General features: G+C 34.4%; 1 protein-coding gene across 3 annotated transcripts; it reads left to right on the plus strand.

Moving 5' to 3' along the window:
* Window positions 1-10,281, plus strand: LOC126818372 (tyrosyl-DNA phosphodiesterase 2). Of its 3 annotated transcripts, none has more exons than XM_050545760.2 (7): window positions 1-69; window positions 5,001-5,157; window positions 5,662-5,756; window positions 6,760-6,864; window positions 7,723-7,945; window positions 8,760-8,930; window positions 9,544-10,281. In XM_050545760.2, the coding sequence occupies exons 2-7, from the start codon at window positions 5,020-5,022 to the stop codon at window positions 9,826-9,828; spliced, it is 1,017 nt and encodes a 338-aa protein (XP_050401717.1). In that variant the 5' UTR covers window positions 1-69; window positions 5,001-5,019; the 3' UTR covers window positions 9,829-10,281. The 3 variants fall into 3 exon arrangements, with proteins under 3 accessions (XP_050401717.1, XP_050401718.1, XP_050401716.1); XM_050545761.1 differs by having other exon boundaries at window positions 13-69; window positions 5,006-5,157; XM_050545759.2 differs by lacking the exon at window positions 1-69 and adding an exon at window positions 142-245.
* Window positions 10,282-20,667: the final 10,386 nt, after the last annotated feature.

Consider the following 20,667-nt stretch of genomic DNA (forward strand, 5'->3'; position numbering starts at 1 on the left):
GTTAGAGACTTCATCGGCGGAAAGTGAAAGAAAGAAAGAAGGCAGAGCCCTTTAACTGTGTCTTTTCGCGTAAGTATTTATTTTTATCTATATGACTATTTGACGAGAGTGTTTCTAAGTTTAGCTCAATTGTTAAGGAACAATTTATAAGCTTAAAATGTGTAAGTACATCTACTGTCAAGTTATTGAATTGAACTGGCAATACCCCCTGCCATGTGGTTGTCAAATGATATTATGGGTTCAAGGTAAGTTATTTCGAAGAACTGTGAATGTTAGCTACGAGAACGTAGCTAAAAACGTCGTTGAGATATACTGATGTGTTTGTTTTTAGCTACGATTGGATGCCTTAAGTTCCAAGAGGCAAACTCAATTTCTTTATTAATGCATGTAACATCTTTAAAATAAGGTATGTTTATGCTATTAGCTAGGCCAACACCTAAAAAAAAATAGTTGGTGATTGTCTTTTTTTTTCAAAAAATGTGGGAGGGAGGGTATACCGGGAGGGAGGGAGGTTTTTTGGGGGTTTTTTTTAATGAATATACAGAAAAAGCAATATACTTCAGGAATATTAACCTTTTATTTCATGTCAAAACACAACTCATCTGCATAATCGTCATTTGAATTGTTCAGATTAATTATTTAAACTTGAGATATTCCGCCTTGGATTCAATCAGATATAAAGAGATTTATAACTGAACACTTATAGGTGGTGCCGACTGGGTTAATGTTGCAGGATATCAAATGTTGCAAAATTTTCAATTCATATCATGTCTTTGGACTGATATTCTTTTTAGACATTCAACTTTCTTAATATTGTATTTTGCGAATAGTAAGACCAGAAGAGCCCGCCCCCCCCCCCCCCTCCAAAAAAAAAAAAAAATTTTGCATAACGACTTACGATCACTAATATTAATAATCGGTTGATTTAGTCATTCATGCCCCCCATGGCCATTCCGAAAATCTGTTGTTGCATTTATTCGAGAGACTGTTTCATGTAATTCAGAATCGGCGAGACGTATTCCCATCTTAACATATAGTTTCAGGTTGTATATGTTGTATTCAAAATATTGTATTTGGTGCTGTACGCGTGCAAACAAAAATGTCAGCCATTGTTGCCATTAACAGGTCGTAATTTCTTTATGTCGTTCAGTCCTACGCATTTGAAGAGTATTGGAACACGTGCCAATAATTATATCCGCTTCATTAACTCTTGCGATTAGGAATTTCGTAGCCTGGCTACATTTTGGAACTTTTAAGAAGGTAAATTTTGAAAATAAAAAATAAAAAAAAATTCTGGTCGGGTAGAATTTTCTGGGCGGGCGGGGACGATCACCAACCAATTTTTTTTATGTCGCCTTATGATTAATTAAACTTACAGAGGACAATGTAGTGGCACAACTGTCGCCTAACTCCAAATATTCGCGTTTAAATTAATGAAACGTTGTTTTTGTCTGACATTCACCGCCATCGAAAACCATTCATAGTTACAGTGCTTTAGATTGCCCTTTTGATTGGCTGTTATAAAGCCTTATATTTAGCCCCGCCTTCATGATGGCAGCGTATCGTTTATAAAGATGGCGGTCTTAGTAACGGCTTAACGCCTCGATTTTAAAAACGACGATTTGTACCCATTTCAGGTAGGATTATATGCTTAATTGTAGTTGGGTGTGGCAGAAATATTATATATAACAATAATCAATCGTTGTTTTGATTAACTATTGTCAATTTTGTTTACATCAACTCTTATCTTGAAACACGGAGGGTTGAGAGATAAGATTTGTTATCTATGTGACTGAGTATGTTCGTCTGGTGGTACTTTAAAGGAGAGGTGTGTCAAGTTACACTTTTTAAACTAATCTTTTTTTTTTATGAATGGAATATATGGTTGGAGCATATGTGCCATATATATATATATTGCCATACCATAATTACTCATTTACTGTCTGTTCCAGGTAATACTACGACTCAAAAATTGCTTTTCATTTCTTCAAATTTTAATTAAAATGGCTAAAACTTTGTGAAATACCTTGAATGGTCACCCCATTGCTTTCTTTCTTGTGAGAACTAAGTTCAGGTCAAGTTTTATAGCCTTTCTCCTTTGTAAAATCAAAGCTTGTTGACATTTTACTACTGGAAACAGCCATGTTTGGCCTAGTTATCTGGGCGAGCCGAAGTGGACAAGGGGTGCTGGGTTTGCTTTAAGTCGTTTCACCCTACTTTGATGTATTGGTGGTTGTTTCGGTTCAGTAGAATATAACTCTTTTCAAAGAGTTATTTACTGAATCCCAGACGACGGTTGTTTGTCCCACTAACTTGAATATTTAATTGCCCCCCGTCCGAAAATTGTAATTTTTTGATATCGATATAAGCTACATGCAAATTTTAACCCGCTACCGTGCTGACATGTGATGGAATTGTGGAAGGAGGCTGCAAGACATACTCAAACGTAACACGGTCCACAATGTCCATTGGTTATGGCGGTTTGCATTATTCAGTGGCTTAAAATTTGCCTTGAGAACTGTTGGAAATTTTAAACTTGAGCTAAGACTGGCATGGTGATAAACTAATTTTCTATGTAGCACAATTCCTAATGAAACCTTCAACAAAAATACTACTACTATTATATAAGATCATTTAGGCAGTTATTAAATCAATAACATGACATATGTGACTGTTATCTAAAGATTAAGATAAAGAGCTGATAGTTTAAATATTATAGTTTAAAAATAGATAATGATAAAGCACACTTCAGTCAAATTACATAATTCTGAGCGAAGTTATAAATGTTAGGAGTTTTGATAAGAAAAGCGCAGTCACAATTTCCATTGCTACCAAATGTTTTTAACCTTCCTTAATTTGCGATCCGGCTTTGTACAGCCCCGTACACAGAATTTACGTGTATATTATTATTTAGAACGTAGGCAATATTTTTTTTTAAAAACATTTCATTGGTTTATTATTCACTGTATTATGTTTCTCAAATAACTACAGTGATATAATTGTTTGACACATTCCTTGACAATATTCCATTATTTAAGGGACTATATTTTCCTAACATTCATTTGTTTTTGTTTTCTTTTCTACTACAACATCGGAAACAAATATGTTGTGCCTAAATCTAAAAGTCTATATTTAAAGGAATACCGGTATGTGAAACTATTGTAAATCCAAAAATTTGTAAGATATCTTAATAGGTTACTATTCCAATCCGATTAAAATACAGATCTATATTTCATTTCGCTTTTTTATACTTTCGATGGCCTACACTACTTGAAGATCTGACAAGTTATAGTGGAAGTTCACGTCGGGGGTCAACAGCGCGACTTTTGATCATTTGACATCAGACATTGATTAATCAATCAGCGTTAACGTTTCTAGTGGTTTACCCACAGTTCGTGCATCAAAAGCCCAAGAACTCGCCGTAACGACCGTTCAATGGCTAATCCCTCACATCATCCAGAACACGTCAATAATAACAACTCTTCCAGATTCTAGAGTAGTAAAGACAATTAAAACAATATTTTGAACTATACCAAAACCGAAACAAAATAGAATCTGTGTTTTAATCAGATTACCATTCAATTTGAGGCAATGCAATTCTATGAATATCGATAATGTAATGAACAGTGGGGAATATTAAAATCTGTTGATGTATATATTCGCAAAAATATAATTTTTGCCAGAATGACGTCATTTTCAGTGACCAATTGGTTACATCTAAGGAATATTCACAGAATGCTGCAATTTTTTTTATGAAAATCAAACAACTATTTATTCTTTTATGGGCATAAAAAGTTGAAAAGTGATTCCCACAAAATTGCTTATTTCCGGACATGTCAAAAATTTGAAATGGTCTATGGATTTCCGTTTGCTCTTATATATAACTTATATTATATATATGCCTTTGAAAATAGTTGTGTTTCAGCCTTAAGATCTAAATTGCAGGAAAACGAAATTCGAAAATTGGTTTCAGTCTTGCTCTGCTTATTTACAACAGCAGCTAAATTTTAACCCCTAAAAGTGTTCCGAAAAGGTAAAAAAAAAATGCTCATTTCTCTCAATCAGCTATAAAGTCTCAGAAAACAAAATTCGGAATCATTTTACCTGACATATTTATTCAAATTTAAATAAGGGCTAACCTTTTACACCAATTTACTTATTTCTGAGAGTTCGCATGGTTCTGACATGTGCCGACTTTTCAAAATAGCTTTAATCTTTAAGTCACTCAAAATTATCCACTGAGAATTTTTGTGCGAAATAAGCAAGGTGGAAACAGAAAAAAAAACCCATATGAATCTGAACAAAAACAATATTGTTTCAAACAAGCTTCAAAGTGTGAAAACCTGATAAGTATTATTGTCTCGAAACAAACGGGTGAATTCTCCTTCACTAGACATTTCTAACGGAATGTACCTGTCTACCCTAATGCGAAATGCAAGTGCCCTATTTAACGCACGCATAGTCGAAATGTTTATGTTCTGAGAAAGTGACGATGTTGAAATATATGAAATTTACAAGAGAATACTGGATTTTATCGGACTTCTAGTCATTTATTCTAAGGGAAGAAATCAAAGGGATGACAATTCCAGGTATGTCACAAAGTTTTAGCCATTTTAATTAAAAAATGAAAGCATGGCAAGCATTTTTCGAGTCAGAGTATCACCTGGAACAGACAGTAGGCTTCTACATATGGGAAAACACTTATTTTACAGTTTTGCTTTTGTAATGTACCATATATATGTACTATGTAGCCATTAAATTAAATACATTTCTTTATATTAATATTATTGAGTTAAGAGAGAGAGAGATGGGGTTTAACTCCACTTGACACAAACTACAAACTAGGTCACTTCGGGACTAACATGGTTCAATTTTATTTCAATAATTTGCTTGCCACTTGACTCAATGACAGAGATTTTGATTCAACGCGCACCCAACCCTGCTATTGAGTTAAAGACAATGTACAGTTAAGCTAATGTTTCATTTACATGTATTTGAAGATTAGGTAAGCAAAATAAGATGAGTGATTCAGAGGAAGATGGTAATCTACCACCTCAACAGGAATGTTTAGAAAGATGTAAACAATTTGCAGAATTAACAGGAACAGATAGAGCCTTGGCTATGTTCTATCTTCAAGATCGAGAATGGGACCTGCAGGTAAACTACAATAGAACTTTTGATGAATCCGTTCCTTTTATAACACAAAACGGTGATCATATCTATGAAGAAACTAAAAGTCTATGAATTTGTATCTTAAAGTATTAATGGTATGGTAATTGATTAATTTGTGTTGTTGACAGCATCCAAGGTAAAAATGAACTCATATTGATTATTTAACATTTGATTGAGAAAGCCAAACTAAAATATAATGGTAGATAATTTCCTGGCTTGGATTTATTTGGATTAAATAGTCCCATCGAAAGATATTAGATAAGCTTAAAGTTGACAATGGCTTGTTTATATGGGTTATAGGTGGAACGACCTTAAACCGATACAGCTCCAAAATGACCAAACATTGGTTATAATGGCCATAAAAATCAAATGACTCATTTGTTATTTACTATGAATCCAATGATATATATTTATCTGATCTTAGTTATTCATATCAGCTTATAATATTTATTGCTCATAGAATAATATGTTTAAATTTTTTTACATCAGAGATCTGTAAATGATTATTTTGAGAGTATGGGAAAAGCTGGTGGGAGTGATGATGATGTACAAGTGGTATCTCCACCAGCAACCACCACAGTCAAGTAAGATAAATTCAATGACCAAATAAAATAAACTGTAGTAATATACTTGTACTGTATACATGTAGGTTTTAGAGAAAACAGGGAACTATTAAACTTTGTTCATCCGTCCATCACATTTTTTGGAACCCATGTAATATCTTGGGAAGGACAATTTACCCAATGCTACCCAGTACTAGATAAATATTACCAAATATCACCACAGATATACATAATCATTCAATAATATAAAAAAAAAAATGAGTTCAATGGCTTGCCTTTCCAGTTATCTCCCTTGATCACCCCATACTAACAAATATTAACCCATACTATCAGAAATCTATCCATTTTTGTAAAATAATTAGCTTATATTTCCCCCAAATGTGATACAAGTACAATTATTTGAATAACAACTCATTTGTTTGTAGAAAATAAATTTATTAAATGTTTAGCTTATTACACCATGGACCTGATGCATTTGTTTTAAGGTCCATACATGTATGTTATCACTGATTCTATCAATGGATATTTCAGACTTGCATAATTCAATCGTAGTATGTGGTGCTATTTGGTAGTACATATTGACTACTTGGTAGTATTGGGTAAATTGTCCTGCCGCAATAACTCTCGGGTAAAACACAGTATTTGTCCAGTTTTCAATTTTCTGATGTTATATACAGTTTGGAAACAACTTCAGCATTTACAGTCTGTTTCTTATATTCAACATTTGTAATAATGACCTCTCCTAATGACCACCAAATTTCAAGTCAGTATACCAGTATATCTTTGTTGTTGAGTTATGGCAATAAACATGTCAAGTGGACAATAAACCCCAATTTCTCTTTCTTTGACAATACCTAATTCCCATGTTTACTCAAAATATATGTTTGCAATTGATAGTAAAATTAGACAGTAAATAACTGTACGGAATACTCATTATTTCATTTCAAATCTCAAACTGTCTTATATATTTATACTAGATTGACATTCCCTAAACTAAACGTAATAATCGTTGTTTTATTTTCAGTGATACAGAACCTCATCGACTTCGAGTATTATCATGGAATATTGATGGGCTTGATAAACTTAATCTAGAATCTAGAACTAAAGCAGTTTATGAAAAGATCAAGGCGTAAGTATAAAAACTATCAACAATCATGTTGTGATTCAATCACAGGAACAACCTTCCCTGTCAAAATACTATATACATGTAAATAGAATGGGAAGGGTAGTAGTGCTTCAGATCATATGGTCTGGCATTGAGTTAAATGGCATGGTATGTCACAAGTAGTGGTGCAAGACGGAGGGCCTGGCAAGGACAGTTGTCTAGTCATTTGAATGATATGAAAAACCGAGGTTCCGTGTACACATTGGCGTGCACGTTAAAGATCCCTTGACAGTTGGAATTCGATATAAGAGTAGGCTGTAGTGCCACTGTCCGGGCAAAGTTTCCCTCATAGCACACTGTATGGCGTATGCCCGTCTTCATTAGCCCAGTTCGGAGAAAAACAGTAGGACGTTAAACCCCCATTTCATTTCATTTCATGTCACAAGTAATAGTGTTGCCTGTCCAACCTCATGTGAATTATTGAAATAAAATTAAACCAGATGTAAGTATCGAAATGACCTAGTTTGTGTTGAGTGGATGTTAAACCCCATTTCTCTCCCTCTTACAAGAAATAGAGATCTGATTAATTAGATATTAATGTTGGCAGTGAGATAAAATAGACCTATTAAGAATATTATAGTTTTAATTATATTACCTTAAGGTTTTATAGTAAATGCAGGAGAACAACAATACACGCAAAACAAAACCGACAAGGCAAAACTACATAGACATTGTGAGAAATAAACAAATATCAAATCAAGTGAATGAATCTGAGGACCAACTGTAAGCGTCCACTGAGCTGTACAGTCTGGAGCCTGTAATGATGTAGAGTTCACTCAAAATAATAGATTAGTAAACTTTTGTTTGTTTTGTTTTTTTCAGTGAGAATCCACATGTAGTGTTTCTACAAGAAGTAGTACCACCATCTGAGGCTATGATCAGAGCTAATTGTAGTGATTATAGATTCATCTCTGGCTATGTTCATGGTAGTTTCCAATATTATTCAGCAATCTTACTCAAGAAAGATTTCCTCACAAAGTTTGATAGTTCTGATATTATCCAGTTTCCTGGAAGCATTATGGGTCGAAACCTTCTTATAGCTAAGGTACAGTACATTAGAATTCGGTTTTTAGTGCCTTATTTTCACCAAGACTCCGTCCCCTCACATCTTATATATCCCACTCAGTATCAGTTGAATTCTTTGATAGTTGGCGTGTTGGATGGTCAAATGGTTAGCACGTGCGCACTGTATCATAAGGTCTGTCATTGAGTCTACTGGCGTCGTTTCGATTCCCCGGCAATGAGTAGGGTCGCCCGTCTAACCTCACAGGTTTTCTAAGGGTTCTACGGTTACCTCCCACTGCTAAAGACCCCTATGTGCTTTCGATTCCCCGCTTGTACGAGACAAGGAGTAGTCTCGCCTGTCCAATCTTGTGGACTTTGTCTGGATCCTCCTGTTTCCTCCAACTGCTGACCCCTATGGCTATGCGCAAGCGAATTATTGAAATAAAATTGAACCATAAGTTATCCCCAAAATGACCTAGTTTGTGTCAAGTGGATGTTAAACCTCATTTCTCTTTCTCTCCCTCTCTTTGATAGTTACAAATAATATACAAATCCATATATTTGTATCATTTGCCTGATATCGATAATAGAAACCTCTGCAACATACAACACATTGCTTAGTAATAAATTCAGTAATTATGTATCTATAAAATTGTACCTTGTATCAATATCTGTTAGTTTTAGTATTGTCATGCCATTCAAAGTACCTCTGGACTGTTAATTATTTCTTTCTGATGGAAGATTGTCCAGTAAGAGTGCTATGTTAAACTATGCTTTGTGAAATTATTGTGTAAGTTAGGGTAAGGCCTGTGTTATGTCCACGTTATATTTATAGTTTATATTTATAATTATAGGCTACTATTAAAGGTATCAAGTTCAGTTTTATGACAGCTCATTTAGAAAGCTGTAAAGAACATAGTAAAGAAAGGATGGAACAACTAAGATCAGCGTTTAAGAAAGTAAAAGAATTTGAAAAAGATAGAACAGTTATATTCGGAGGAGATCTTAATATTAGAGACACGGAGGTTTGTAATCTAAATCTAACTTATAGTTTTAAATTTATTGTTTTAAATTAATTGTTTTTGAAATATGATGGCTTGTTCTAGAATTATTATATATCTTGCCTCCATCACTGCATCCTTTACTTACTGAAGTTACTGGCTTCTCCAGAACACTGAGTTTAAATATCAAATTGGCAAAAGACTAAGAGGAATCTTTCTATATGATAATGAATGAAATGAGATTTAATATCCTACTGTTCTGCTCCAACTGGGCTAATGATGACAGGCATACCCCATACAATGTGCTATGAAGGAGATTTGACCCTTCTATCGAATACCAACTGCTAAGGATCCTTGGGTTTTCTTCCAATTTGATGAGGGACTATACGTGTCCCTTGCCAGATCTACCATCCTGTACCACTAACAAGGGGAAACCACACCGGAAAATCCTGATGAACTTCTTGGTAAACAAAGGGATCGATCACGGAACCTCCCAGTTACTAACTGAGCCACTGTGGGCCCCTTTGTATGGTTTACCTAAAGTTAGATTGTTAGACCAAATTTAAGGTAAGCTTTTGCTTCTTTACACATATTAAAATATAATTTCAAATCTCACTGATTTTCTTTTAATTTGCAGATTGCTAAAATGAATGGAATTCCAGAAAATATATTTGATCTATGGGAAGTGACCGGAAAAAGACCAGAAGCTAAATTTACTTGGGATATGAACAGAAATGACAATAATGAATTTGGAGGACAATTTAAACCAAAGTGTCGTTTTGACCGACTATATATAAAACATTCCATACCCCGTACAGTAAACCCTGTTTATTTTGAACTGGTTGGATTAGAGAGGCTGAAAAATTGTCAAAGATTTGCAAGCGATCATTGGGGGTTATTGACACATTATGACAAAGTGTAATCAATAGGGTATTGATTGTGTTTGATTGTTAAAGTAAGAGCAGATCAAGCTTCAATGTTGAGGAATTCAGAATTGTTATATACTTGAATCAAGAATGTTAGGTGTCAGGACTGTGTAATAATTTACAAAGTAGATTCCTTTTGTTTTAAGTTAAAGCAAAACAAGATTTTGAGGTTATAATACATCATATCTATATTATAAAGCCAAATCCGTAAATAATATTTCTCTGAAATTTATTCTATATTTTATAAAACTCAAAATCCGAATATATTTCTTTGATTCAGCTTTTTACTGAGAAATATCGGCATTTAAGCTTACTTGATTCCAAAATGCTAATTTGCTTGTTTTTACACAATATGTTTAAGTTTTATGTACATAGTATCTTTAAAGTTGTTTTGTACGCTGTGCTGTTATATTTGTAAATAATGAAAATAAAGAAATCATTCCTGTTAACCAACATTCCTCATTGAATTGAGTTTAGGAGATCTAAAAAGAGTAATGGAAACTGTAGGCTGAAATATAATAATACAGAGAGCCATTATCTGACAATGAAATATTTTCCATACTTCCTAAATAACATGACAGGCAGTTGAAACTTTTGATAACTTGGATTTTAAAATGCAAAACTACACATGGAAAAAAAACAGTTTGTAAGGGAAGGTTAAATTGGTTAAATATTATTTTTCAGAACGTGTTGAACTGCCTATTAATTTTATAAAAGCTATTATTGTGACTGTCAATGCTTGTGGATGCTTGCACCCCAAGTGACTCAGTAATGAAACCATAATATGTGAGCTGTAAATTTGCGATTTTGACTCAAACAGTGCCAGTGGTCAGAACTGTGTAAAGGGAGGTAACCCTTGCATTTCAGTTCAGAGCCTTAAATCAAATACATAACTAGTCTGATAATATTTCCTGTTAATTAAAACAGATTAATTATCTTCTGTGTAACCTTTGGGTAAAAGTATGTGAGAAATTTAATAGAAGGCAGTTGTTTTGGAATTTTTGTTATTTATTAAATTTTTACTAAAAATTCTACCATATTGTATCAAATTTTTAACTTAGTAATTGACTTGTCTGCTAAGACATAATCCATAATCACACACACATAAGTAACAAAATCTGAACAAAATCAAGTACTAAGATATACAAGAATTAAGAGCCATAACGGGGACACAGTGTAGCCCATTTTGGTTTTGAAAGAGTGTAAGATTGTGATAATTCATACAATTAATTACATTATTTCTTGTTAAATTTCTAATTATACAGGAAATATTCAATTTATACCAAGTCCTTGTAAAGGTTTATTTTTATACGCCCACATTGTAAGAAAAATCCCATTTTTTTGTTTAGCTTGTTCTCTATCCATTTCTTGCAAATTGTGGGGCGTATCCTGCCTGGCAGCCGCTGGTTGTTATTTCCATTAAGTTCGTCAAGTACAAAACACTTGTTAATAATTAAACTCTTGCTTTATTATTATAAGAATGATGTTTTTAGAAATATAAAGCCTTCTACTCAAAATTGTATGGATATCTATAATTATGTTTCTTTTAAACATTTTTCTATAAAGGACAAGAAATTGTGAATATAAAGATACTTCTTTCATGTGGTAGACAGAAGGGGCACGCTTATCGTTCATCTTAAGTTCTGGCATACCTCGTGGCTTCAAAAATACCAAACACTTATGTCATTTCAAATAAAACTGAATGATAAGACCTGTGATTGAGATAAGTGCATTAAGTTGAGTGCCTTTAGTAGTCGTCTATTTTGCAGCACTTCAAGTTTTGTTTATTGCCGTAAATTGTCACTTTGGCTGTTTTGTTCTATTATACCCCCGAAGCAGTGGCAACGAGTAGCAACCGATTATTAATAATAATAATAGTCGTTATTGTTTAAGAATGTGATGTGTTTTCTGTAGGCTACATGTAATGTACTGTTTCGATGACATGAATACCGTTATTTTTACATTTTCACCAGATTTTCTTAGCTTAAAGCGATATTGCCAGATTTTGATGCAGTATTCAACTCTACATCTTCCCATGACCTTATGGGCTGACAGTGCCCAGAACATGGTGTTGGTTTTTTTTTCTTTTTTTATTCCGATCGAGACAATTTTGGCAAGCGATTGGTCAATCTGCGTCTGACCCACTATTTGGTTAATCTTTACTAAAATCATTACATCAAACGACACTTTATATATTTTTTTATAAACTGGCAGAGGTCTAGTTATTTTAAGCTACATGAACATATGCACATTGCAATTCTACTGTGGATAACTTTTAAAAAAAAAAATGCTCGTGTTTAAATGTAGAATCGTGTATATAATTCCAGTCGTCTTCAGGATTTTCCTCAATCCTACTATATTTTTGTATTTAACATTGCTACCATATTTAATTTGAAATGTCTGCAAACTGCAATACGAAAGAAGCAGTGGCTTGATCTGTAATAATTCGTCTCTACCTCTGCTCTAGTAATAAATCACTGAAAGATGTAGGCGTATTAAAATCAATGACTGGAATCAATTACTATTTAATGAAGGAGAATCGCCGAGTTCTTTTTCAATAAATTTAATGGAAGGTTGTTAAAGAGGAAGGCTATGACGTATTATCAGTTATACGAATCGGAATGAGCAATTATTTTTGCGTATCATTATACGTGAATGACGCTATTTCCTTAGGATTAGAACTAATAAGTTTCCTCTTCCAATAATATCAGACGATCATTAGAGAGTGGCCAATAGAGATAAGGGGATTAAATGTGTGTTGATGACGGCCAATCAGATAACCCCGGCACTATCGATTTAATTGTAGAAAAAGTCAGCTAAGGGAGAATATTTGACGGCTAATTTGTATTCAGATCACACAAGTATTATAATACAAAATAAGATTAGAGATGATCTCGAAGCTCAGTAATTGATTATTATTAAGTAGAATACTTTTTAAGACAATCAACAGAAAATATCTAGACACGAAAATCTTTAAAAACAATGTATTATATGTGCGATCAAATTTTTAAATTTTATATGCGGTGAATGTGAAGGTATTTTAAACAAGGTTGTCACAATCTAAACGTTCTTTAAAGGAGCTAAATCGCTAATATTTGGGACCTAGAAATTGACACAAATGGATCGCAACGCATATAATAATGTAATATGAATGTGTATAAACTGTTTTCCGTTTTTACCCTAACTTCAAATCAGTTATGTTCAGCGAAATACACCAGAAGTCTCAATCGAATGGCAATCTCTAGCTTCTGGTTATTCCAGTCTACACCGATAGTATGTATTGCGCATGCTCTCCAGATAGAATATGGCGTCACCGTTTGACATAATTTGTGGCATATGTCTAGCCCCATTCTTCGGGTCCCTAGTTACAAATGGCGCTGAAACGCATTATGGTACACGATTCGTGTACCAATGGTAAAATGTTTATTTTCTCTTAAATATTGGATATCAAAAGCCCATTTTTCCCGGTAAGATTACAACATCAATGTTGATTTAAATTGGCAAATAATTCGTGTATTCAATGTCGAAGACTTTGGATGGTATTGAGTTAGAGACTTAGCTACTCTAAATGTGTATCTGCATTATTAAGAGGTATTATGACCGTCACCAAAAATATATGTTTAGTAATACCATATTCAAACTAACCCTAATGTCACTTGCAATGTCGCAACTCCATGCACACTACTCATGTTCATTAAACTTCTTTCCATGGAAACCAATGTATATGCCTATATTAGCAGCGATCTCGTGGAAGGTTCTCGTCAAATTTTGCCCTGCATGTGCGTGCGTATTAACCCCATAGTTAAATCACGACTAATCGAAAAACTGCATTTTTACCAACAGGTGAAGATCTCTAGACTGTCATAATTCTTATCCGATTTAAAATATGCACATAGAATCGGGGCAGTGTACAAATTCACAAATTGAATTTTCTAGACAAAAAGCAAACGACGTATAATTTGATTCCGGCATCCTACAATGTAGTGTCCGTCCACAGATTCATGTGAACTCGGTACTATAAATTAGTGTCTTAATTGTAAACAAATTTGCAGAAATTGTTCATTGCTGATAATGGCAAATCACGGATTTATCTCTTGTTCATTTTTCTGAAAAAGGATGCAGTGGTTGATAAGTGTTGCTTTCGGACGACTTCCGGCAATAACCCACAAAGTCATGCAACTGATTGCGAAACCTGATTAACACAATTATTCACTGCTGCTGATGGTCGCATGTTTCGTTTCCACGTAACCTCTGTTTAATAATGATCATTACCTGTAGAATAGAAGACGGTGTTTTGTATCCAGACAGAGGAATTCCTACCTGCTCTACCTTGATTTGCTACTGACACTACTATGAATCTTTAACGTGTAGCACTTATTTGTACTCGGAACATTGACCCTTTCCATCCAACTGATCCCGCAACAGCACCAATGACGCAGAGGCCGCCCCTGTTGTCGCTTCAAGCAGGCTAAACATTTTAACAACAGAAGGATCGGGTGTCCAATTGGAAATTTGGATGTGTTCGTTGGCAAATCATTCAGCTAACCCCTTTCTGTTGCATGTGAAGGCGATACAGTGTTTAATGGATTTTTTAAAAAAGACATCATAATGGAATATAAATTGAAATTAAAATATAATCATGCTAGCCATTTCCTATGACATTCCTACAATCAATAATCGCTATGTATCAATATACGATATTTGTCCCAACCCTGCCGACTATTCCTGCAGGGGCAGCAACTTCAGACACGGATGCAGCTTTTTCAGCCAGAAAGAGTTTGTGTTGCACAGGGGTATAGTGATAAGCGGACGACTACAGGACAGAGACAGGGGGCAGGGCTGTGTGTGTAGGGGTGGATGGATGTTGCTGGATATTTGGGTTTCAATCGTGGATCAACATTTGAAACAAAACATATTTTATTAATAATTACAACAACAATACATTATAATACACTTCATCACATTTAACGCATCTGTTTATTAGATTGTTAGTAACATAATGTTCCGTTCTGTTTGGCACCGCACTGATTCTTTTCAAATATCAACTATACACATAGAGTACATTAGTCAATAGAAGAGATGTTCGAATAATATGCAAATCCAGGAAGTCAACAACAGTAGTAGTTTGTCCGTGTTCTGGTCAAGTGGGTAGCATGGGGCATATATTGCACAAAATACAGATTATTACACCAGTGACTATATTGTGGATTCATTGTGAAGTTTTTGTGAACAGTGTGTGAATTTGATCAATTCACATACTTTATAGCTGGATGTGTATGACTCTAAACCCGATTGAATAAAGTTAAACTGAACTTCGCCTTATCTTAACCGAATAACAAATTAATAATTCATTGTCGTACACATACGAATTACACTGCTCTAATTAAGTTCTGAACAATACCACGGCGAGGATACAGGTCGCATTGTAAATTATAAAATAAAGAAATCCACACATTCAGCATAATTTGAATTAATAACCGAATGACCGTGGAATTATACCGTTTCCATTTTCTTATATAAGGTATTCTTGTGTCCTATTCACGCGGACGAGGTTTCCATATCATATTTCATATCTTGTACCCCATCTTCGTAAAAACTACACGTTGATGACGTTGGAGAGAGAGAGATGTCAGTAAATGAATGGTGCGGTATATCACGTGATTGGTCGCCTGTTTCTATAGACAGTTTGAGGCATTTTGAACCATCGCTTGTATCACTATTATCATCGGTGTCATTTTGTTTCTGAAATTCCAACACTCTACTCAATAACTTGATATATTTTATTGAAAGTCTGAGAATTTCGTTTTTGCTCAATTTTTTGTCTGGGGGGTGGCTAGGAACCAACTTCCTTAGTTCAGCGAAAGCGCCGTTTACGTTCTGTTGTCGCCATCTTTCTCTTCCGTTAGTGAACATTCTGCGAACTTGTTTTCGAACCGGAGGTGTGTGGGATACCGAACTGTTATACCGCCTGCGAGAACTTCTAGTTGCCAAGTTTATGCCACGTGATCCAAATGCAGCTGGACTTGAATTAAGGAATATTGACCTTGGGGGTAACAACGGATACGGCATATTTTGCAAACAAATGAATCCGGATTCTTTTATGTCGGTTTCGTTCGCCTCGGTCGTGAACACGTTATCGTCAACTTCTTCGAGGTCATGACGTAATGTGTCTTCTTCAATACTATCAATGGTCGCAGACGATAAATATCTGAAATCATCAGCCAAATTCTCCTCAGTAACATCAGACGACTTGTCGTCCATTTCCTTTTCTCTGTATAGCGGTTTACCTGGCGAACCGTCATCGACTATATCCATCTTCATCTTTGGTTTTTCTGTTTAGATCCAACCTGTAATGAAACAAAATTATATACCTATTACAAAACTATGTGGTACTGGACGTTCTTCTCGTCCCTCTTCTGTTATTCCAACTGATTCCATAAATTTTCCTCGTCCCCTAACCTGAAACACATCATATCAGTATTCAGAAATAGTCGCAAATAACCCGCGTACAGATCTCGAAAAACAAAATCCCCAGCCGCGTCGACAGTCAGAAAATGTTGACATAATTTATAATTTTCTATCCGCTAGGCTGGTATCTAGTTTTACTGTCTTTTTTTGGAAATCCATACTGATAATCGTTAAAGGGAGTATGGCTTTATGGATCTAACAATTCTAGACGCGTATTGTTTCTGTAAGTATTTTATTATTTATTTAATTTTTTTTAGAGAATTAAGTCAGTTTGTTCAGCCAAAAATGTACGTGGTGCAAACATTCTGACAACGTAGATGTGGTTAACCTCGGTGGATCTATTTATTAAATATAAATTTGGTCATTTATGACAAACAGGAAATGTTTTACGGATGGGACAAAAAATAATCTCAGATTCCCGATATCTCGGTTATTATCAACGGATCTTCGTCGGGTTTTCATTTTTGAATTCTTTGGACGAATCCCATAAGCACTTTTCGAAATTCGGAAGTTCGCTCGATTAGTTTTAGCATCAAAGATTTTCGAAAGTCTTTTTCGACATTTTTTAGACATTCAAGAGGGCGTATCTCCTTTAGTATTTGAGGTATCAAGTTGAAACTTGGTAGGAATTCAAATGGCACATTAAAAAATTTTGTGACGGTTTCTGGAAACTTCCGGAAATTACCGAACCTTCCGATTTTTCCCGAAAATGAATAGTTTTCTCCATATTAAAAGTAGACCAAAAATGACATATAGTAGTGTTAGCCCCAGATATTATCTTTCATTTTCAGAGACCTTGTTCAATAACATTTTCAACCGCTTGGCTGCCATATTGGATTTTACAAAAATAAAAAACAAAACAAATCGATATTCAGTCGCCATTTTGATTCCGATTTCAAAAACTTTGTTTTGTTTTGAATCTACTCCAAATGGCAACAAACCTTATGGTGCCGATTTTTTAATTTCGATTTCGTTTACTTCCGATTTCACTTTGAATTTTGTTCGACTTTTGACCTTCTATCTGGTGACCTAACCTTTCCATGACCCTTGACCTTTGCATATATGATAGCCCTGATGTCAAATTCCGGTTTTATTAAGAGTTCAAAATGACAGGTTTTTCCCCATTAATAGGTATTGGATGTTACTATACTCAATAATTCATGGTGTAACTTGATTGTTGACGTGACCTGGCGTGACCTGACGTACCGAAACACGTCAGTACTCCCTCGGAATTCTAGTTTAATTTTAACCTAGATTGGATAACACTATTAATTATTAATCTTGTAAAATCTAGGCTACATGTCGGATCTGTCAATGGGAACAAAAAAGAGAAAAAGAAAGCATCGCAAATTGTGGAATCAAAAGGGTTATAAAATAGCACTAATAAAATACTGTTAAAAGAATGATCAATTTTGTGTATTCGGAAGTATCCTAATTCAAATAAACTTTCGTATTTGCTTTCAAGTAGTTCCTCGAATATCAAATTGTCAAAGAAAATGTTCTCTGAGAAATTTACTAGTATATTAATTGTATTATAGTTAATATAACAACACCCAGAGTGTACAAAGTAGCGATTGATACGAGAAACAGATAAATTGTCTAGTGTATGTACGGATTACCGATACGGATGTAACTGAGGACATGTACTGGGAGGTTTCAACTTTACACAAGAGCTATATTTCCGATTTATCTTCTTACTATATTGTGGTAAAACTAAAGTGGACTACAATATGCGAATTAATTTTCCTATTCGTGAATTAAATTTCAAAACAATACATTTGAATGAAAAGCTCATGGGTTATATCCTGTGTATTTTATTGTATTTTTTTTTTTTTACATATTATGTTCGCGGTAGTATACTCACTCTGTTGGTGTTTTAAGAGAGGTCAATATTTTCCCTTAAAGGGACAATAACACAGCTCCAGAAAATAAAAAATAGCCTTATTCTAAGTACTAGATGTTTTAGTAAATTAGTGTCCTACCTGGTGTGTAAATTATCCATTAAATCCTATTTTACTTGTCCAGAGGGTTCAAAAATATTTTTAAATCCAAGTCACATTTGAAAAGCTTTACGTCAGGCTTTTCAAATCATTTAGTTGAATTTTTCCAATTTTTTAAATTAGGTGTGTTAAGATGAAATTTGTATCATCAATTAATTGGAATATTGTAAAATAGTGCAATTTGTTGACCAGAATAAAGATTGGGACATATTATTCAGTTACAACAAAAGTGGTATTGAGCCTTTAAAATAGGGGAGGGGGTGGGTATCCGAGAAATTATCTTGTATAGTTTCAATCAGTGCCGAATTTCAGACAAAATCTTCTAATTAGTTCCTGTCTCTCCTAAAATTAAGCCGGATTAATTTTAAAAAGGCGCAAAATAAAATCGTTACAAAGGCTATTTATCATGATATATCAACAAAACCTACCTCTTATGATGGTATCTCGTTTGCTCCGATTCCATACAATTAAGCATCTGCCAATTAATTAGGCTGTTATTAATACTTTAACTAAATAATAGGCTTATTTGTCTTAATATTAAAACTCTTATCTAGCTCATCAAAGACTTAATTTATTTCTTTTTATACAAAACAACCGGAAGTTACAAATCCTATTGGAGATGATAGAGGCAATGTGCAGACGCGACAACATTAACGATGTCTACGCACGTGGCGATGTCAACCATGGCACGGCTCTTGAACTGAGAAACAATGAAATCATATTTTTATTTTAATTTGACAAATAGAGGAGTCGTCGCCATGACCCGTGCAAATTTTATTGTAATCTCCGACAATGGCCTACATGGACATGCGCGTGTGACCTTCTGATAATTAGCATCTTACAAATTGCTGATAAGAGTTAGGGTGTTTTATTTGTGTCATCCGTAGATGTTTCATATTCGTACTTTTATGAGTGTTTATGTTTTAACTCTTGTCAAGCGATAAATGCTTCCTTATTTTGGGTTTGTCGTGACACACCAATTGACCTAGACTGTATGTATTGTACATTATATTTAAAGAGCACGTACAATGAAAATATAATTTTCTGATAATAGTTTGTTTTAGATATATGTATCAACATTTATTTAGATGTAGCTGTAGGCCTTTTGTTAAATTAACAGCTCTATGTAGTCCCCCCCCCCCCCCCCGTGAAACAACAAGGAGAATTGTTAGCTATGTCTACTTTAGAGCCCTGGGCGCCACTTCAAGGGGACGCCACTGAGAGGTACTGGAAGTATGACCATTCGCCGGCGTTAGCAAGAAACGTAGTCTAGAATTTCGTGCAAAATTTGTGATATTTAAAATTACCATTTCTTTTAATAATTTGTTAATGAAAAGATTAACGGACTTGACTTGTATTTTTGAGCCGATTTTATAGTAAAGTTATCTAAAAAAAAAAAAAATGGGTGTTAGATGTTTAGACAGGGGCGGAATTCCAGTGTTTTTCATATGCGTCACTCTTCAACTTATTTAAGACGCTGGACTTGGTCTAGTATAATCATTCTAACAAATTTAATTTAAAATCGCTGCTTCAGACAACATGATCTGACATGTGCATGACACCGGTCGCTAATTTATAAATTTTGAAACAGAACCGTTTAGACCTAGATTTCAGAAATCGAATCTAATTGGTATAGAAGAGTCCCTGAAAATGTTGTTTACATATCTAAGTGCAACAAAAATTGATACCGATGTTAAATTCGCCTAACAAATTTTAGCATACCCTGTCTCGTATTCAAACCTCGCCTATTCAACCATTTAACGTCGATTATTTATACTACAAATATAACTTCTCAATTTAACAGATAGTTTCTATTTGTATTACAAAGAAAAAATATTTCATTTTAATTTCGTTTTTAGATTTCGGCTGATTTAATTGTATAAACACCGTGTATAGGCCTACCAGTAGTTCCAAACCTTTTATTGGTTGCGACCCCATTCCAGAAACCATCATCTTATTGCGACCCCTCGAAGAACAAATTTACCTTTTACTACGAAACATTATAATTATTTACAAATCAAAATGTTATTATGAGAGACTGTGGAAACAAATCGTGAGCATGAGACAGGAAAGGCGATTGACACAAGAGGTGTATAGATCAGAGATTTATATGCTTTTCATGAAAATATAGCATTTTTTTTCAAAGTTTCAGAGTAGTGCGCTACGACCCCACGACAATTGCTCCGCGAACCCGGGGTTGGGAAACCAGAGTGTATACGTTCGTAATTATAAGGGAATGAATTATTTTGCCAGGGATATTATGCTGTTTTTATTGATTTATTTCCCCGGGTGACAAAAACTATCTCCGATATATTTTCAATTCGACTTTTATTCAAGCATGCCTGAAATTACAGTATTTAAACGAGA

This window comes from Patella vulgata, chromosome 4 (genome assembly GCF_932274485.2).
Source record: "Patella vulgata chromosome 4, xgPatVulg1.2, whole genome shotgun sequence".
NCBI classification, from domain to species: domain Eukaryota; kingdom Metazoa; phylum Mollusca; class Gastropoda; family Patellidae; genus Patella; species Patella vulgata.